This window comes from Rhinoraja longicauda, chromosome 11, assembly GCF_053455715.1.
Source record: "Rhinoraja longicauda isolate Sanriku21f chromosome 11, sRhiLon1.1, whole genome shotgun sequence".
Taxonomy (NCBI): Eukaryota; Metazoa; Chordata; class Chondrichthyes; order Rajiformes; family Arhynchobatidae; genus Rhinoraja; species Rhinoraja longicauda.
The window spans coordinates 20846285-20865224 of NC_135963.1; the positions used below are offsets into that span (position 1 = coordinate 20846285).

Genomic DNA, 18940 nt, shown 5'->3' on the forward strand with positions numbered 1-18940 from the left:
AAGTAATTGATTTACTGTAAGGGAATCTGGAATGTGCTGACAGAGTGTGTATTGAAACTGCTGTAATTCAATGAGTAGCACTGATCATCAGCCAGTGAATTGGGGTCGGAATAGGATTAATAGCAGGATTTGTAGATAACATAGTCTATTTACTTGTCAAACAGGGAATTAAGCAAAGTCTCTTTACAAAGTCCATTTTTTTTAAAACGACGCTGAGAGCTACAGCAAATAGACCTCGGCAACTTCTCTAGCTTAAAGCACTCATTTGCTCAGAAACAGGCAGTGATTGGAAAGTATACCACTTAGCACGATATTATGTGCATAAAATTAGTCCCAGGCAATTACAGCACCAGCACCTTGAAAGAGATGGTTGAATGGGTGAGAGCTGGAATTATCCAGTCATTTTTAGCTGTGAATATGTATCCCATGCACCAAGGATTTGAAAGTTATATCATTGCAAGTTTAGTTTTCTTCTTTCCTACATGTTTTTATTTCTCATTTATCTCCTAAACTAGGCACATGGTATCAATATCACGATGGAAGGGATTGAATTGAATCAGTTTTATTAACATAATTGGTAATCTGTATTAGTTTTTAGTCCAGTTTAAAAAAATAAGTTATTCTTGATCTGTTTTGATAAGATTTTGTTGTGGTATGTCCAGGCCTCAAGGCCACAGACTGCTCTGCCAAATACAAAGTTGGTTTTGCATTGAACCTTTCAAAACCATTTGCAATTTTCCTTCCCCAATCTCACTGAAATTGGCTTTTGAGTGAGCTGAATTGGTGACAGTAAAAGTTGCACTTTTTTTTGCTTCAGTGTAATGTGGATTAGAGGTAGTTAAATGAACGGGGGAAACACAAGAAACAGCAGATGCTGGAATCTTAAGCAAAGTGAATTGGAATTGGTGATTTTCGGCTCTCTCTGATGATGATCATTCAGGTGACAACACAGTTAAAAGGAAAATCTATTTTCCCCCTCTCCCAAAAGACAAGTTGCATATTTTAATGCAGTCCAATAGTGATACTGTCTTTCTCTTCCCCGCCCCCTCTTTTCCCCCACCTTCATTGCTCCTGTTTAAAATATTGGAATGGTTTAATGAGTGCACCATTTTCATTTCACAGGTAGTACATGGACTGTGACGGGATCCTTGGAAGACGAGCTAATGTACTGAAGATAGACACAAGAAGCCGGAGTAAATCAGCGGGACAGGAAGCATCTTTGGACAAGCTAATGTACTCCGCTTATGTGCTGTGTACGGAAAATGACCAGACTGATGTTGGGGAAGAATTTGGAAAGAATATGCAAAGCCGTGCTCTTGCTGTGTCTGGTGCACTTTATCATAATGACGATCTTCTACTTGGATGTCTACACCCAAAGGTTCGACATATTCAGCCGCTTTAACAGTAGGAATTATTCCAAGATGCATCAGTACTTTAATATCTCAAAACCCAATGGAACCTCACTGACCATCCTGGGTGGCGAAGATCATTTTGTGTCGAGCAGGAAGTTGGAGAGTAATCTTACAGTCACAAAGAAGCCTTTACCATTATGTCCTGATGTCCCACAGGGGTTAGGTAGGATGCTGAATTCAACTTTCTTTTCTTTTGAAAGAAAAGGCTTGACATGTGTTGATCTGGAAAAATGTATTATGATTCTGGTTGCCATGGTTATCTGAGTTAGTGGTGTGGCTAATGCTGAGATTTTGTGCCAATAATTTATCGATTTCTCTTTATTACATTCTGGTACCTTGCTGCTGCATTGGTTTGAAAAGAATGTGAAGCAGACTGAGTTTCCCTTTCTGTTTTATTATTTTGTGCTTGATTGTAGAATGACTCGTTTCATTCCAATTGAACATCTGGAAGGCATGACTTAAGCTGAGTTCAAAATGTATTTCACTTGTTCTCACTGCATACTTTATTTCTTTAAAAGAAAACAAGGGTTGCGGAAACAATGTGTCATTTTAAAGGGCAGAAATTGTATAAAGGATCTATAGCAGATTACTGTGTCAAAGATTAGTAGTCAGAAAAACTCTCAATTATATTTCTGTCATTTTAATAACTTTGCTGTAATAATATGCGTTGTTAAAATTTATGTTGTTGGGTCGAAGTCTGCCATTTAAAACGAAATCTTATTGTCTGCACTTGGAATCAGGGGCACCGTCTTTGATCATGTGCAGCCAATGTGATGATGTGAACAGAACTATAATTCAGGATTATTTGGTACTTTTGTAGAGGATATTTAAAGTAAAGAAAAACTTCAAATGGAAATCTTTAAAGAAACACTCAGCACGCCAGACTGTATCAGTGGAGAGAAAAACAGTCAACATTTTGGGTTAAAGATACAAGTGCCAGAGTAACTCAGTGGGTCAGGCAGCATCTCTGGAAAACATGGATAGGCGACGTTTCCATCCAAGTGAAAGGCTTGGATAGAGTGGATGTGGAGAGGATGTTTCCACTCGGAATTTCTTTCGTCAGAGGGTGGTGAATCTGTGGAATTCATTGCCACAGAAGGCTATGGAGGCCAAGTCAATGGATATTTTTAAGGCAGAGATAGATTTCTTGATAAGCACGGGTGTCTGGGTTATGGGGAGAAGGCAAAGGAATAGGGTTAGGAGGGAGAGATAGATCAACCATGATTGAATGGTGGAGTAGACTTCATGGGCTGAATGGCCTAATTCTGCTCCTGTTACTTATGACATTATGTTTTCTTCAGACTGAAGAAGGGTCCTGACCTGAAACGTCATCCATCCATGTTATACAGAGATGATGCCTGTATCCGCTGAGTTACTCCAGAACTTTGTGACTTTTTTATGAACCAGCAGTTCCTTGTGTCAATATCGATTTTGTTGCTGCTAACAATGTCAGAAAACATTAAATACAAATTATAAATTAATGTAGAGAAAAGTTGTGACACAATGTCATTGCAGAAGAGTTTTTGAGGCAAACTATTTACAGACACTGCTTACCTGAAAGCTTTGGTAGAGTAATTCTTAGTTGACATTCAAACAAAGCTGTGTGCAAAAAAACAGTGCTATCTTTAATCAGACTTTATCTTATACTAAATGTTGTACCGTTCATCCTTTACCGATGCACTATGGGCAGCTGATTGTTAACATATATAGTATTTTGTTTGACTGTATAGCATGCAGACAAAAGCTTTTCACTGCACCTTGGTACACATGACAATAGTAAACTAAACTAAAATTAAACTAAACTCTTCAGATTTTATATTGTTGTGATACCAAAGACTTGTTCCTTTTGTGTTATTTCTATAAGTGAAAATTTAAGTGAAAATAAATATTATTGACTTGAAGCCTTAATTTAGTTTCCTCCCTGCAGATGCTGCCTGGCCTACTGAGTATTTCCAGCAATTTCTATTTTTATTTCATTCAAACTGAATATCTTCACCACATCAAGCAGGAAACAGTGCAAGGCAGTACAATTTTTTTTAAAGCTTCTGATTTTTTATAGCCTCATGGTTGAATGTATAGCCTCAACTAAGAGGCTATAAAAATTCAGAAGCTTTTTAAAAAAAAAGTACTGCCTTGCACTGTTTCATCATCATCATATCATATATCTACAGCCGGAAACAGGCCTTTTTCGGCCCTCCAAGTCCGTGCCGCCCAGTGATCCCCGTACATTAACACTATCCTACACCCACTAGGGACAATTTTTACATTTACCCAGCCAATTAACCTACATACCTGTACGTCTTTGGAGTGTGGGAGGAAACCGAAGATCTCGGAGAAAACCCACGTGGTGAAGATATTCAGTGGGAATGAAATAAAAATAGATAATGCTGGAAATACTCAGTAGGCCAGGCAGCATCTGCAGGGAGGAAACAAAATTAAGGCTTCAAGTCAATAATATTTAAATGAAAGAAACACCATCCTTTTTGTTGCCCTTAAACTATCACGATCTAGCTTTCATTGTGCAATGATTCGTCAATGGTATGGGATTGTTGACTGGTTGAAAAAAGGACGTCATGATGTGAGCGATATATTCCACTCTGTATTGTCTTGGGTCTTTTGCGCCATTGTACTATTTTTCACACAAAGATTCCTTATCATAGCTCTGCTCCTGTTAAAATCAATTACTTTTGCGATTTGACTGGATTAACACTATTTTTCACACCACTACCTTTTGGACAGAAATAACGGTGTTTGAGACTTGGCAGCAGAATGATTTATTGCTCCGAGAATAGTTTCCTTTGTCTCAACTTGGTGGAGCTAAAATAAATTTGCAAATATCACCACTTGAATTTTCAGAGAAAGCTGACCTAATATTTCAACAGGCCAAGAAGAAATTGCATTTTGCTTCCTTGAGAATGTTCACAGTTTAATGAGGACCAAAGAATTAAGTTTAATCCACGTAAAAGTGGGAAGAGAAGGGTTTGTTAGGCAAGAAACGGGAAGTGTTCAGGGCTCCAGAAGAAAGTCAGTATTTCATTTTTCGTAAAATATTTACAAAATGTGAAATGCAAAAAGGCTAGTGTCTACACTGGTGGTTTTAATTGAATGCTGAGACAATTGCCTGTTCAAACATATGAAATGGATTATCGGTGAATTGCTTACAATCTTTGGTTACTTGGAGACTCTTAATCCTAACTATACAATATCTGCTATCAATTTTATTCTTGTATCATTATCTATAAGATATTTTGTTCAAAACAAACAGAATGGTGATGGATTTAAAGTGATGTATCCAAAACCAATAGGAAAGCAAATTGGGCAGCACGGTGGCACAGGGGTAGAGTTGCTGCCTTACAGCGCAGAAGATCCGGGTTCTATCCTGACTATGGGTGCTGTCTGTGTGGAGTTTGTACATACTCCCCGTGACTGCATGGGTTTTTCTCCGGGTGCTCAGGATTCCTCCCACACTCTAAACACGTACAGGTTTGTAGGTTAATTGGCTTTGGTAAAAATTGTAAATTGTTCCTCGTGTAAAGGATAGTGCGAATGTATTGGGATTGCTGGTCGGCATGGACTTGGTGGGCCGAAGGGCCTGTTTTCATGTTGTATCTCTAAAACGAAATCTAAGGCTAGATTATGTTGTGCTAAATGTATGTCAATATGCACATTTTCTCAGTAGTTATAATAGCAAATATTCTTGCTGCATTAGCATTAATTTAAGGTGACTGCTAATGGATGGACAATGATTCAGTAACAATGCATATCTTGGATTTTTATTTATGTCATTGGCTTTATTTGAATCATTCCTGTATATTCTCACTAAAAACAGCAAGCGTTGCAATTTTGTGAGATTGACGTAATAAATAACAAAATATATATTCAGCAGGCATCTTGAGCAACTGAACCAAATAGGTATGATGACAGGTGAATGAAACAAACAGTGGATAGACACAAAATGCTGGAGTAACTCAGCGGGACAGGCAGCATCTCTGGAGAGAATGAATGGGTGACATATCGGGTCAAGACCTGAAGAAGGGTCACGACCTGAAACGCCACCCATTCCTTCGCTCCAAAGATGCTGCCTGTCCCGCTGAGTTACTCTAGCTTTTTGTGTCTATCTTCGGTTTAAACCAGCATCTGCAGTTCCTTCCTGCACGAAACAAACAGTGGTCTTTACAAAGTGACCGTATGCAGGGATGTGAGTGATGAAAACCTTAAAGTAAAAACGCTAAAGTTTACCTTTGGTGGCACAGTAAAGTAATTACAATCTTAATGGTGTGAGATGTCTCATGCCAGATTGCCCTGACCATCTTTCACTCGTCTGCAGTTCTCCAAGGGATCCTCCCTTGGTCAGCTCCTGAAGAAAAATATGTAAATTTAGAAATCTGCCAACACCATAATCTGGCATCCTTAAAGCGGGAAGCTTTATGGTGTGGAATGGCACATCAGAAAACTAGCTGCCTGCAAAGCGATGTTTGATGTCATGGGGCTCTCCAGTCTGTATTTTGCCTTTGGAGATCTACAAATTATTTGCTGCTTCGTATTGAATTCTGAGGTGCTTTGAAACCTCAACGAGAATATTATGTTCGACCAGACCTGAAAAAAAAAAACAGGTAGTGTGCAAGTGCCACTGCACCACAGGAAGCCATATCCACCACCTTCAGCGCAACTGTGCCACGGTGGAAAATCCAACCCAGTGTGCCTGCAATGGACATGATTAATTTATCCTGACAGCGTATTTATTTTTGGAGCCTAACTGTCAGCATTAATATTGATGGCTGGCAGCTGCATCTGAAATGTAATTTCTCGTTGAAATATGATTTGAGCCAAGTTTTTGCACAGCAGGTTTCTACCCACTCCAGACACGCGATATATCCCAGTAACACTTACAGCTGTTTTGGGGACTCTGCTGACCGTGAAAGGAATGGGCAGCTCTGTTCTGCAGCGGTCTATGTTGTACAGTAAATTATATGAAAGCAGAGCGAAAAGAAATGAATGAGTGAGGTGACTTCCAATAAGGACTGATGTACATGGGTTTATGTGACATGGCGAGATGGTTTTGTTGATTGCTGTTTTCTTCTGGTTTCATGGTGATTGCCTTGAGACAGTGAAATGACTTCAGGGAGGGAAATTGTTCAGGGTTTTGGATCACTGAGCTGTAAAGAGATATATAAGAACATTTCCTCATTGGAAAAATAATCAAGCGGGGGAATGTTTTTAAATCATGAGATTGATACAGACATTTTGAATTGTGCCAAAAAAGATCAAGAACGTAATAATATGACATGGGATGAGGCACCTGACCAATTGGCTCTAATCATTCACCCATCCTTGTCATAGATTCAATCAGTTTAATCTAATAAGGCACAAGAAAAATAAAATAAAAATCCAGTACGGCCTATTTTCTTGACATGCTGAGGAAATCGATTATAGTTGATCACTTACATTATTCAGCTTCAATAAGCAGTGTTCAACAGATACATTCACATTTCTAACTGCAGAGGAATCATGGAATTATCTCGGAGTGCTTGTTATTCATAAGGTGCACCTCCTATCTGGCTTCACCATTAGCTGATATTGCTGCCTGTTCAAATCTGCCATTATTATCTCTCCTCTTTTAAAAAAAACATAGTTGCTGCATCTCCAACCCCTATTTCCTCTCTCTCCAGTTCTTCAACATTGCATATCGCATCCCATCTTTACTGACTATTCTTGTTTGAATCCAGTCAGCAAAGGTTTTATAAGGTCACAAGAATAGGAGTAGAATTACGCCATTTGGCCCATCAAGTCTACTCTGCCATTCAATCTTGGCTAATCTATCTCTCCCTCCTAACCCCATTCTCCTGCCTTCTGACACCTGTACTAATCAAGAATCTATCTATCTCTGCCTTAAAAATATCCTCTGACTTGGCCTCTACAGCCTTCTGTGGCAAATAATTCCACAGATTCACCACCCTCTGACTAAAGAAATTTCTCCTCATCTCCTTCCTAAAATTACATCCTTTAATTCTGAGGCTATGACTCTCCCACTAGTGGAAGCTTTAGACTCTCCCACTAGTGGAAGCATCCTCTCCGCATCCACTCTCTCCAAGCCTTTCACTATTCTGTACGTTTCAATGAGGTCCCCCTCATTCTTCTAAACTCCAGCGAGTACAGGCCCAGTGCCGACAAACGCTCATCATAGGTTAACCTACTCATTCCTGGGATCATTCTTATAAACCTCCTCTGGACCCTCTCCAGAGCCAGCACATCCTCAGATATGGTGCCCAGAATTTCTCACAATATTCCAACTGCCTTGCCAGCGCCTTATAGAGCCTTAACATTACATCCCTGTTTTTGTATACAAGCCCTCTTGAAATAAATGCTAGATGAACTTTTTGGGAAACCTGCATCAGCACTCCCAAGTCCCTTTGCACCTCTGATGTGTGGACTCTCACCCCATTTAGAAAATTGTCAACGTCTTTATTCCTAATATCAAAATTCATGACTCCAAACTTTGCTACACTATATTGTAACAACTGTTAACATTTTTCCATTTACATCAGACTTAATTTCTGACTGTTATTATCCAACATTCCTCCATCTCCTTAATCTGTTTGGTTTGCTGCGTGAGACTATCCTCATTTGTTTCTATTCTTATCCTTTGAGGGATGGCTAGAGATTCACATGCACCCACATTGCTTCTTGCTTCAGCACCATTACCTCTGTAGTCTTGTAACCATCCACCCATGATCTACCAACATTTCTCTTCCACATGCTGCTTCTCAGTGGGTTCTTCAAAATTGGTCAGGATTCTAATGTACACTGAAACACCCAGGAGTAGCTCACCATGAGGTCTTTAAGACTCTGGCTTGCGTGGTGTCCAATACTGGATGGCAGACATTTCCTCCAAGTCATTTTTTGTGCGGCATGGTGGCGCAGTGGTGGAGTTGCTGCTTTGTAGTGCCAGAGACCCGGGTTCGATCCTGATTACAGGTGCTGTCTGTACAGAGTTTGTACGTTCTGCCCGTGAACGTGTGCGTTTTCCCTGGGTGTTCCGGTTTCCTCCCACACTCCAATGGCATACAGGTTTGTAGGTTAATTTGCTTTGGTAAAAATGGTAAATTGTCCCTAGCATGTAGGACAGTGCAAGTGCATGGGGATTGCTGGTCGGTGTGGACTCGGTGGGCTGTTTCTGCGCTGTATCACTGAACTAGAGCTAAACTATTAGATTGTGATAATGTTCCCCATTGGAAAAAGCTGAGTGTAATTTCTGAGAATTGATGTTTTTTCCAATCAGATTGTGAATTTTGGTGTGGGCAGTCGATCTCTAAGTAGGACATATTCACAAAATGCTGGAGTAACTCAGCAGGTCAGGCAGCATCTCAGGAGAGAAGGAATGGGCGACGTTTCGGGTCGAGACCCTTCTTCAGACTGAACTGAGATGCTGCCTGACCTGCTGAGTTACTCCAGCATTTTGTGAATAAATACCTTCGATTTGTACCAGCATCTGCAGTTATTTTCTTACTCTAAGTAGGACATGCAGTTTTCACATTTCATTTGATTTAAGCAAAAAAAGATTATTGTGTTACTTTATACGAATAGAATGCTATTTTTCATGTCGAGTGATCTTCTGAAATGTAAATGTGCATTCTGTTCACATGGCTTTGTAATGCACTGATTATACACATGCATTCTCTTTTTTAATCAAGGATATGAAAGGTTTCAGTGATAAGCAAACAGGTGCATTATTCTCGGTGAAAAATTGGCAACACGGTGAAATGCAAACTGTTATGATGCGAGTCTTCATTCAGGCATGATTGTTTATCTCCTCGCCTTCAGGAGATAATTTAAAATTGCAAATCAAATTTAAATGCGAAGAATTCTGAAGTAACTACATATTTGGGAAAATAACGTTAATAGTTGGTGGCTTTGATGTCTTTTTCAATTTTCTTTCCTCTTTAAGTTTTGCTTCATCAATGCAGCAGTAGCTGGTGAAAGCCAGTAATTGTAATGCATGAAGGGAATTGATCAGGTGAATGCACAGAAACTTTTACTCAGGGTGGGGGGAATCAAGAACCCGAGGACAAAGGTTTAAGGTGAGAGGGGAAAGATTTAATAGGAGCTAGTGTGGTGACCTCTTCACTCACTGGGCGGTGGGTATATGGAACGAGCTGAAAGAGGAGGTAGTTGAGACAGGTACTAGAACAGCATTTAAAACCTTTGGACAGATTCATGGAGATGAAAGGTTTAGAGGGATATGGGCTAAATGCAGGTAAATTGGACTAGCTAAGATGGGGCATCTTTGTCATCATGGACAAGTTGGGTCTTGGTGCAGCCTTGGGGTATGCTGAATACGGTGGAAGTTTGCAGGATTTTCTTAAGTGGACTAAATGGGTTCAACTCCCATTAGAATTCAACGTTGTTAAGAAAACAAAGAATGACCGGGGTGCTTCCCAGCCTAGCAACCACATTTGTTTCCCCATTTTCAGCAGTGGAACACCCAAACACTGCAAAATAATTGGTCACAGAGCTGGCACAGGAAGTCGTAGAGTGTGGAAACATGGCTTTTGGCTAATTGACCATGCCGATCAAAATGTCGATCTGAGCTGGTCCAATTTATCTGTGTCTGACCCATATCCAACTATATAGTGTAAGACAATAACTGCAGATGCTGGTGCGAATCGAAGGTATTTATTCACAAAATGCTGGAGTAACTCAGCAGGTCAGGCAGCATCTCGGGAGAGAAGGAATGGGCGACGTTTCGGGTCGAGACCCTTCTTCAGACTGATGTCCATCTGATCCTTTTTTATCCATGTACCTATCAAAATGTTTTTTTTACATAGTAATTGTACCATTGTTTACAGGGTTCCTCTGGCACCTCATTCCATATGCCCCCCCCCCCCCCCTCCCCCGTGTGAAAGATTTGCCCCACAGGAGTGTTTTAGTTCCTAATTCATTCCTCTTCCAACTTACCTGTGGAAAATAACTGTGAACACCTTGTCTGTGGTGCTCATGGGGTTGTAAGGTCACCCCTCAGCATCCCATGCTCCAGGAGGGAAAAGGTCCAGCCTCTCATTTGTTCGTCAATCCATCCTCCTGAATCCTCTCTGCATTCTTTCCAGCTTAATGCTATCCTTCATAAAGAAGGACAGGAAGAACTGTACACAATACTCCGTGAGATCTCACCGATGACATTTAAGGGTGATTTATGGAGAGCCAATCTGGTAGGTATTTTGTCACTCAGAAATTCATTCTGACAATTGGAGGTTTTCCCATCCTCCTCTTGAATTATGCCTTTAGATGATGAAAAGCTTTGTGGAGTTAGGATGATTACAACAGGATACTCAGTCTCCGAACAGTGGTGACCTGCCCCGATGTTGATGGTGACGGTCTCAGTGAATGTAATGTCATTGAACAGTAGATGCTGGTGGTTAGAATCTGTTTCAGAAATAGCATTGTGTGGTTCTTGTGTTACTTGCCAGATTAAGCCTGCATGTGTCCCCAAGAGCTGCATCATGTTCTGAAGCGTTACTGATACAGAGTTAGCACAGCTAGGCTCAAGATATGCTGAGCTATTGTTTGGAATGTGCACCTACTTCACTCAATAGTGGGCAGGTCTTATTTTGGTAGTGTTGGCCTGGGGAATTTGCAAGGCTGGACAGGACCATTTCACTCATCTACTACAAACATACTGACTCCCATAGTTATCTAGGCTACACTTCTTCCCACCCTGCTTCCGGTAAAGACTCTATTTTTCTACTCCCAATTCCTCTGTCTACGCCGCATCTGCGTCCAGGATGAGGTTTTCCATACCAGATCTTCGGAGATGTCCTCTTTCTTTAGGAAATGGGGGTTCTCTGCTTCCATTATAGATGAGGCTCTCACTAGTGTCTCCTCGATATCCCGCAGCTCCGCTCGCCCCCCCTCTCCCCATTCGTAACAAGGACAGAGTCCCCCTTGTCCTCACCTTCCACCCCATCAGCCCTCGCATGCAGCATATAATCCTCCAACACTTTTGCCACCTCCAACGGGATCTCACTACCAGCCACATCTTCCCATCTCCACCCCTTTCTGCTTTCCGCAGAGACCGTTCCCTCCGCAACTCCCTGGTCAACTTGTCCCTTCCCATCCAAACCACCCCCTCCCCAGGTACTTTCCCCTGCAACCGCAGGAGATACAACACCTGTCCAATTACCTCCGCCCTCGATTCCATCCAAGGACCCCAACAGTCTTTTCAGGTGAGGCAGAGATTCACTTGCACCTCCTCCAATCTCACCTACTGTATCCGCTGTTTCAGGTGTCAACATCTGTACATCCGCGAGACCAAGCGCAGGCTCAGCGATCGTTTCGCTTCACACCTCCACTCAGTCCGCCGTAATGTACCTGATCTCCCGATTGCTCAGCAATTTAACTCCCACTCCCATTCCCAATCTGACCTTTCTGTCCTGGGCCTCCTCCATTGTCAGAGGCCCAGCGCAAATTGGAGGAACAGCACCTCATATTTCGCTTGGGTAGTTTACACCCCAGCGGGGGTATGAACATTGACTTCTCTAACTTCAAATAGCCTTTGCATTTCCTGTCTCTCCATCCCCTCCCCCTTCCCAGTTCTCCCACCAGTCTTACTGTCTCTGACTACATTGTATCTCTGTCCCACCCACTCCCCTGACATCAGTCTGAAGAAGGGTCACGACCCGAAACGTCACCCATTCCTTCTCTCCTGAGATGCTGCCTGGCCCCCCGCTGAGTTACTCCAGCATTTTGTATCTACCGACCATTTTAGTCATGCTGGCCATTAGATAGCCAAAACATATAAGAGTGGGCATAATGGCTTTGTTTTTATCTTAGCACGCCTGCTTCATGTTTATACAGCCATGCATTCCATGGCTTTATAATGTTAGCAACTGAGATCCTTCTCATTTTAAACATGGGCACTGATATATGCTGTATTTAATTTCCTTCTCTGCTTCACCGATGATATTTTCTTATTGTTCTGTTCATACTTTTTTTAAGGATCTTGACTATCTCATGAAAGTAATAAAAAACACATTTGGTGGAAGTCTGATAAGTTTGGAAGTTCAGGCAGCATTTTGTGCAAATAGATACAAAATTAGCCTTTTATATCAGACCCTTTGTCAGGACTGGCAAGGAGAGAAAACAAGGTTTAAATTGCAGAAGGGCATGGATAGGACAGCAAATATATGTGGTAGGATGAGGCTAGGATTGCCATGGGCATAAGTCGTAGAGAGGTCATAGTTGGTTGAAGGATTAATGATGACAGTTTGAGAAAGTAAATGAACAGACGTAATGCAATGCGGGAGCACTAAGGATTTCAGTTGTCTTTTGCCCCGCAATTTATACAGAGCCCTCCATAATGTTTGGGACAAAGATCCATCATTTATTTATTTGCCTCTCTACTCCACAATTTGAGATTTGTAATAGAAAAAAATCCCGTGGTTAAAGTGCACATTGTCAGATTTTAATAAAGCCCATTTTTATACATTTTGGTTTAACCATATAGAAATTACAGCAGTTACAATAGTGTTTATTGCAGAATTCTCTCTACAATAAAGAAAAATCCCCAAACACCTGTCCGACAGATCAGAAACACTCTTCAGGAGTCAGGTGTGGATTTGTCAATGACCACTGTCTGCAGAAGACTTCATGAACAGAAATACAGAGGCTACACTGCAAGATGCAAACCACTGGTGAGCCGCAAAAATAGGATGGCCAGGTTACAGTTTGCCAAAAAGTACTTAAAAGAGCAACCACAGTTCTGGAAACAGCTCTTATGGACAGATGAGACGACAACGAGTGATGGCAAGAGCAAAGTATGTAGGGCACTGTGTGTAGTGTACTGTATATGGTCTAATATAGGTTTTGACGTCATCTTCCATGTCCAAGAAGAAAATATATATTGTATTAAATCTAAGGAAAAAATTATTAATATTGTAAGAAAAAGCAGTAAATCTGAGAATTGTGGATGTTACAGGCTCGGATAACCAAGAAAGTGAAGAAGAAAGGGGAAATAGAACTTGTGTATAGGACTTTTACTGCCATTATATGGGACCTCGATATGACCACAGAGTATGTATTGTGTAGAATTTTTGTCTTGTTACCTTGGGGTAAAGGAGATACTTAGTAATAGAAGGAGTGTAATAAAATGTTATTAAACTTGTTTGTGGGATGGTAGGTGTGTCATATCGGAGAGATTGAATAGTGTAGGCCTCTGTTCTCTGGAATTTAAAAGAATGAGGGACGTCCTCATTGAAATATCCAAAATATTAGGTGAAAATTGGCTTAGATCTGTGGAGGATGTTTCTCTGCACTTAGCTGTCATGGGGTAGGCCATTATGGACAGACATGAGGAAGCATTTCCTTATTAATGTGATAATGAATTTTTGTAAATCTCTACCCTGGATATCATTGGGGGCTCGACACAATAAACTGAAGTAACTCAGCGGGACAGGGAGCATCTCTGGAGAGAAGGAATGAGTGATGTTTTGGGTTGAGACCCTTCTTCAGACTGGTTAGGGATAAGGGAAACGAGAGATGTAGACGGTGATGTGGAGATAAAGATCAATGGAGGCAGTCATTGATTTCAAGGATCAACAGATATTTGGATATTCAAGGAATCAAGGAATATAGGATAAGTGAAGAAAAGTAGTGTTGAGATACAAGGCTAGCTGTGAGCTTGTTGAATGGTGGAATGGGCTGGAAAGGCCATATGGCCTCCACTGGTCCTACACTGTATATTTTAGCATGTTTACCAAATCTGATGTTTGATTTTTTGTTTGTTTGAAGCCAGCAATCAAAGTTAAGATCACCATTGAGAACCATTGCGCCAGGCAGCATCTCTGGAGAAAAGGAACAGGTGGCGTTTTGGGATCGAGACCTTTCTTTAGACTGCAGAAGGGTTCTGATCCAACACGTCACCTATTCCTTTTCTCCAGAGATGCTGCCTGACCTGCTGAGTTACTCCAACATTTTGTGTCTATTTTCGGTCTAAATCAGCATCTGCTGTTCCTTTCTGCACATTGAGAACCATTTCCTTGCTGACATAACCAAACTCTCCCACCTCTGTGTAACGCCTTGTAAGAGATTATAAATCTAAACTCAATGAGTTTATAATTTCTAGGATTAAACGAATTGCAGCATTTTACTTTAAGTTGCCTCCCATATTGTATTTAAAGTCAAAGTGATGTGTCAAGCAGCATCTAGATGCAAATTATTCTAAACCCTATAACCTTTTCAGTTTTTAAATGGAAAAGTTTTAAAAGGGCAAAATAGACAAGTTGACCTTCCAGTTACTGCTAATAAATTCTCATCAGTTAATTCAACAGTGCCCTGGTCAAATTCACTGAGCTCTTCCTCACTATCCCTTTTTTGAATTGAGATGGCCACCTCGCATATCTATAATCTTTTGCACATCAAGACACACTCGAGGTTGACTAATCCTTGGATTTTTGTTCCATGTCCCTGTGCTTTACTATTTTTTTTGCATGAGATAAGGCACATTTGGAAGATCAACTAATTTTTACTAATTGGCTTTTAACATTATGTTCCAGATATTTTGTCACTTTAGAGTAAAATAGCTCAAAAATGCAGTAATTTGCTTTGCATTCCTAGGTACTTTAAAATGGGTAGATTTGTCACACAGAGGGTGGTGGGTATATGGAATGAGCTGCCAGAGGAGGTAAGTTGAGGCAAATGCTATAGCAACATATAGGACGTTTGGATAGGTACATGAGGGATATGGGCCAAAGACAGATAGGTGGGACTAGTGTAGATATGTTGGGCTAGTTGGGCTGAAGGGCCTGTTTCCATGCTGTATGATTCTATGACTCTAAATTATGCCATTTGACCCATCCTATTAATGATCTTTTGCATTTTCCTTTGGCAGAATATAAAAAACAGTGCTGCTAATAGTTATAGAGTCATATAATCAAAAGTGTGGAAACAGGCCCTTTGGCTCAACTTGCCCATGCCGATCAACATGTCCCATCTACACTGGTCCCATCTGTCTGTGTTTGGTCCATATCCCTCAAAATCTATCCTATCCATGTCTAAATGTCTAAATGTTTCTTAAATGTTGTGATAGTACCAGCCTCCTCTACCTCTTCTGGCAGCTTGTTCCATATACCCACCACGCTTCTTGTGTAAAAAAAAGTTACTCCTCAGGTTCCTATTAAATTCTTCCCTCCCTCACCTTATGGTTCTTGATTCCCCCGCTCTGGGCAAAGGACTCTATGCATTTACTCTATCTATTCCTTGCATGATTTTGTACACCTTTATAAGAATACTCCTCAGCCTCCCTGCACTTGTAAAGCTTAAAGATATCTATATAATAAAACTCTCGTTTGTTTGTTCCTGAACTACAGCCAAAATGGTACATGATAGCGCAACAATTTTAGGCCCACCTCACTCACCGTTGTCCCTTTCTGCTAATGGAAGAAGTTTAATTGAAATCGGTGTTATGTTTTAAAAGTTATTCACATTTTAAAGTTTAAATCTATCTCCTAGGAAGGTAGGGGGGACGGAGGGAGAGAGGGGGTGGAGGGAGGGGGAGGAGGGAGGATAAGGGGGGTTGAGGGTGATGGAGTGGGGGGGAGGGAGTGGGGGGAGGGAGAGGGGGGAAGGGAGAGGGGGGAAGGGAGAGGGGGGAGGGAGAGGGGGGAACGAGGGGGAGGAGAAGGTGCTGCACCAATGCAGGAGAGGCTTGGGCCCAATGGGTCCATTTGGTCTAGTTTTTACTAAAGTGCAAGTCAGCCAAACTATCAAATTCATTTTTGCCAGAGTTATCATTGTTTCTTATCAGATTATGTTCTGACCATATTCGGGTCACACCCAGCATTCGTTGCCTCAATCCTATTTCTTCAGCAATAATTAATCTCCATTATTTTTTTAATTCAATTGGCTTCTGGAAGGATTATTGTTTGAATGCCTCCTTGAAAGCACAAAACCTGGTGTATTGTCAAATACTCCCCAGAATCCCAAAAGTTACGTTGTGAACTTTTTAATCTCTTTAGAATAAAAACTTTTTAATGGGAATCAATTTTTCTGATGGGTTCATGCCACTGTAGGAATGACTGATAGATGCTCTATATAATAAAAGAGTATGTAACACTGTGGAAGATAAGGTTCCCCATGAGGATAATACTTTTGTGCAGTGATTCAATGCATTTTCTCTTTTTTCCTCACAAAGTGCCTGTTAGTGTTGCAGTAAATGTAAAAATAAATTTAAGACATGGTTTTGAAGAATATTTGAGGTTCAAACAAAGCATTTAAGCAAATATATTTCTCCTATTTTCATATCTTCAAGGATGCCGCACATGGGTAACAACTACAAGCATTCCTCAGTTTACAAAGGTTCTGTTTACAAATTTTAAATGTTAACTTTTTAGGATGGGTGGCTTTGATTTATTCATCTATTTATTGGTAAAGTGAACAGCGGTCAACTCTCTGCCACCTTAAATACAATATACCTCCCTACCGTGGATTTCTCCCAGTCTTTCCATTTTGCAAAATTTTGCTGGACATTTTCAAGCAATGCATCCCGAAAATAATTTGTGAATTAGCAGTTATAAATAAAGCAGCCAATCTGAATAGAGAAAGGGTACGAGGAAATCAAATGAAATAAAATGAACTGTCAATTTATTTGGCTGAGGAATAGTTTTGCATTTAGATTGGACCAGGGGATCTTTCATACCCATCTAATTGACAAGGTTCTATTTGAATACACACATCAAATGTAGACATGTTTCTAAAGGAAAATGATGTTGGAATAACATTAACTTAGCAGAAGTTCTGAGTGTCTGAGGATTAAAACTATTTTGCCCTTTCCGTATTTGAGCAGCATATGTGACACAATTGAATAGATTTTGTCCTAATGAGCCGCCCTAAAAAAACATTTTCTTGAATGGAAGTTTTTCTTTGGGACATTTGTGTGGAGGAAATCACATTTTGAAGAATTTGTTGCCATTTTTGTTCTTCTTGGGACATGTCCTGCTTTCTCTCCTTTCCTTATTAGGCGGATCACAAGTTACTTCCAGTTTTAGGGAGTTTTACCTTTTCCTGTCCAATGAAAATGAACCAGTTTTTGGGATGGGAAGGGGTGAAGCAGTTAATAATCCCTGGTCGGCTTGCTCATTGATTTGCCTCGTGCTTTGTGCCAGTTATGATGTTATTCAGCAGTCGTCACCGACTGGAACTGCCAGATGCCCTCTTTAAATATTTAAAAAAATTGAGGTCTTATGACAGAAACAATATTCTTGATCTGAGCTCTGAGTTATCTGGAAAGCCCAGCTTTCTGTTACATCACATGCTAGGGGCCGGTGCAATGCAATCTGATGGGTCTTATGCCAAGAACACAAAATCCTTCTTGATATCCCACAGAGTACCATAGCGTGCAGCTCACTTTTCATTGCCTTCAAATCAAAATAGGAAGCACGTTTGAAGAATAGCAAGAAATTTCATTGGCAACAGTCATCAGGCCGATGTGAATAAGCACATATTATAGATAAAAGAGCCAGAAAGTGGCCAACTTGAAAATTACGCTTTTACCTCTCATGTTCACCAGTGCTTCTTTGGAAGCATGCTCTCACTGTTCATCAAGAGATGGTTGGCGTTTAAAACTGAAGCCTTTTCTTCAGATTTGCTTTGTAACTTCAAAATGCTCAAATAATATATTTAATTGTAATTTGTATTTGTTGCATTGTGGAATGTATACTCAAAGCAAGTTTTGGGTTGGGCATCATGGTATTATCTACTGTTGTGATAGCTTGAAGGTTCATTCTCATAACATTAGGATTAAAGGGAAGATATAGATTCCGAACCAAGCCACAAAAAGTTGGCAGCATCTCTGGAGAGTCTGTCTCTGTCTACCCCATGACAGAAGGGGGAGGAGTTGTAAAGTTTGATAGCTACAGGGAAGAAGGATCTCCTGTTGCATTCTCCCCTGCATCTTGGTGGAACCAGTCTGATTTTTGGCTTCATGTGAGCTTTTGTTTTTTGAGCCTTGGGACTTTACCCCTGGCACTCTGTGCTATCTCCACCCGGTGTAGTATGGCTATCTTGCCTTCTGATTTCTTTTGGAACCCTCTAGGAAGAGGTCCTTCTGTCCAACTTCTTTACGTAAACTTCTGGAATCAGTTGGATAGGTTCTTGATGTTTCCGTTTCACGTAGTCACTTTAACACCTGGCTTGTAAATTGAAAATCTGTTCCCATGTATATTTAATCTGGCATCCTCTTGTGCCGTGCCAAATGATGGAGTTCCCCCAGAAACTGATCAGGTTTAATTAAAAATTGATGAAACAGTTTTTCCTTTAAAAAAAACTATTATTTGTGCATATGAAGGCACTTGAAGGAAATATTTTAGTTTAAAACATGATTTATTGGCAGATAAGAAGAATAATTCAGTGCAGTCCAAGTTTATCAGATCTATCATTTTGCCATGAAGCAAAACAAACTATGTGAAAGGAAGATGTCCTCCCATCAGTACTAGGAAAGCTTCTGTTTTGTCAAGTGGGCTGGTAATGTACCAAATCTG

General features: G+C 40.6%; 1 protein-coding gene across 2 annotated transcripts in view; it reads left to right on the top strand.

The window, feature by feature from the left end:
* Positions 1 to 246: 246 nt before the first annotated feature.
* Positions 247 to 18940, top strand: part of b4galt2 (UDP-Gal:betaGlcNAc beta 1,4- galactosyltransferase, polypeptide 2) — a 233290-nt gene continuing 214596 nt past the window's right edge. The window contains exons 1-2 of one of the 2 annotated variants that reach the window (XM_078408438.1): positions 247 to 378; positions 1123 to 1575. In XM_078408438.1, the coding sequence (XP_078264564.1) occupies positions 1245 to 1575 (331 nt within the window). In that variant the 5' untranslated portion in view covers positions 247 to 378; positions 1123 to 1244. Of the gene's footprint in view, positions 379 to 811; positions 941 to 1122; positions 1576 to 18940 lie in introns of those variants that run through there. The other variant, XM_078408439.1, reaches the window with a different exon arrangement.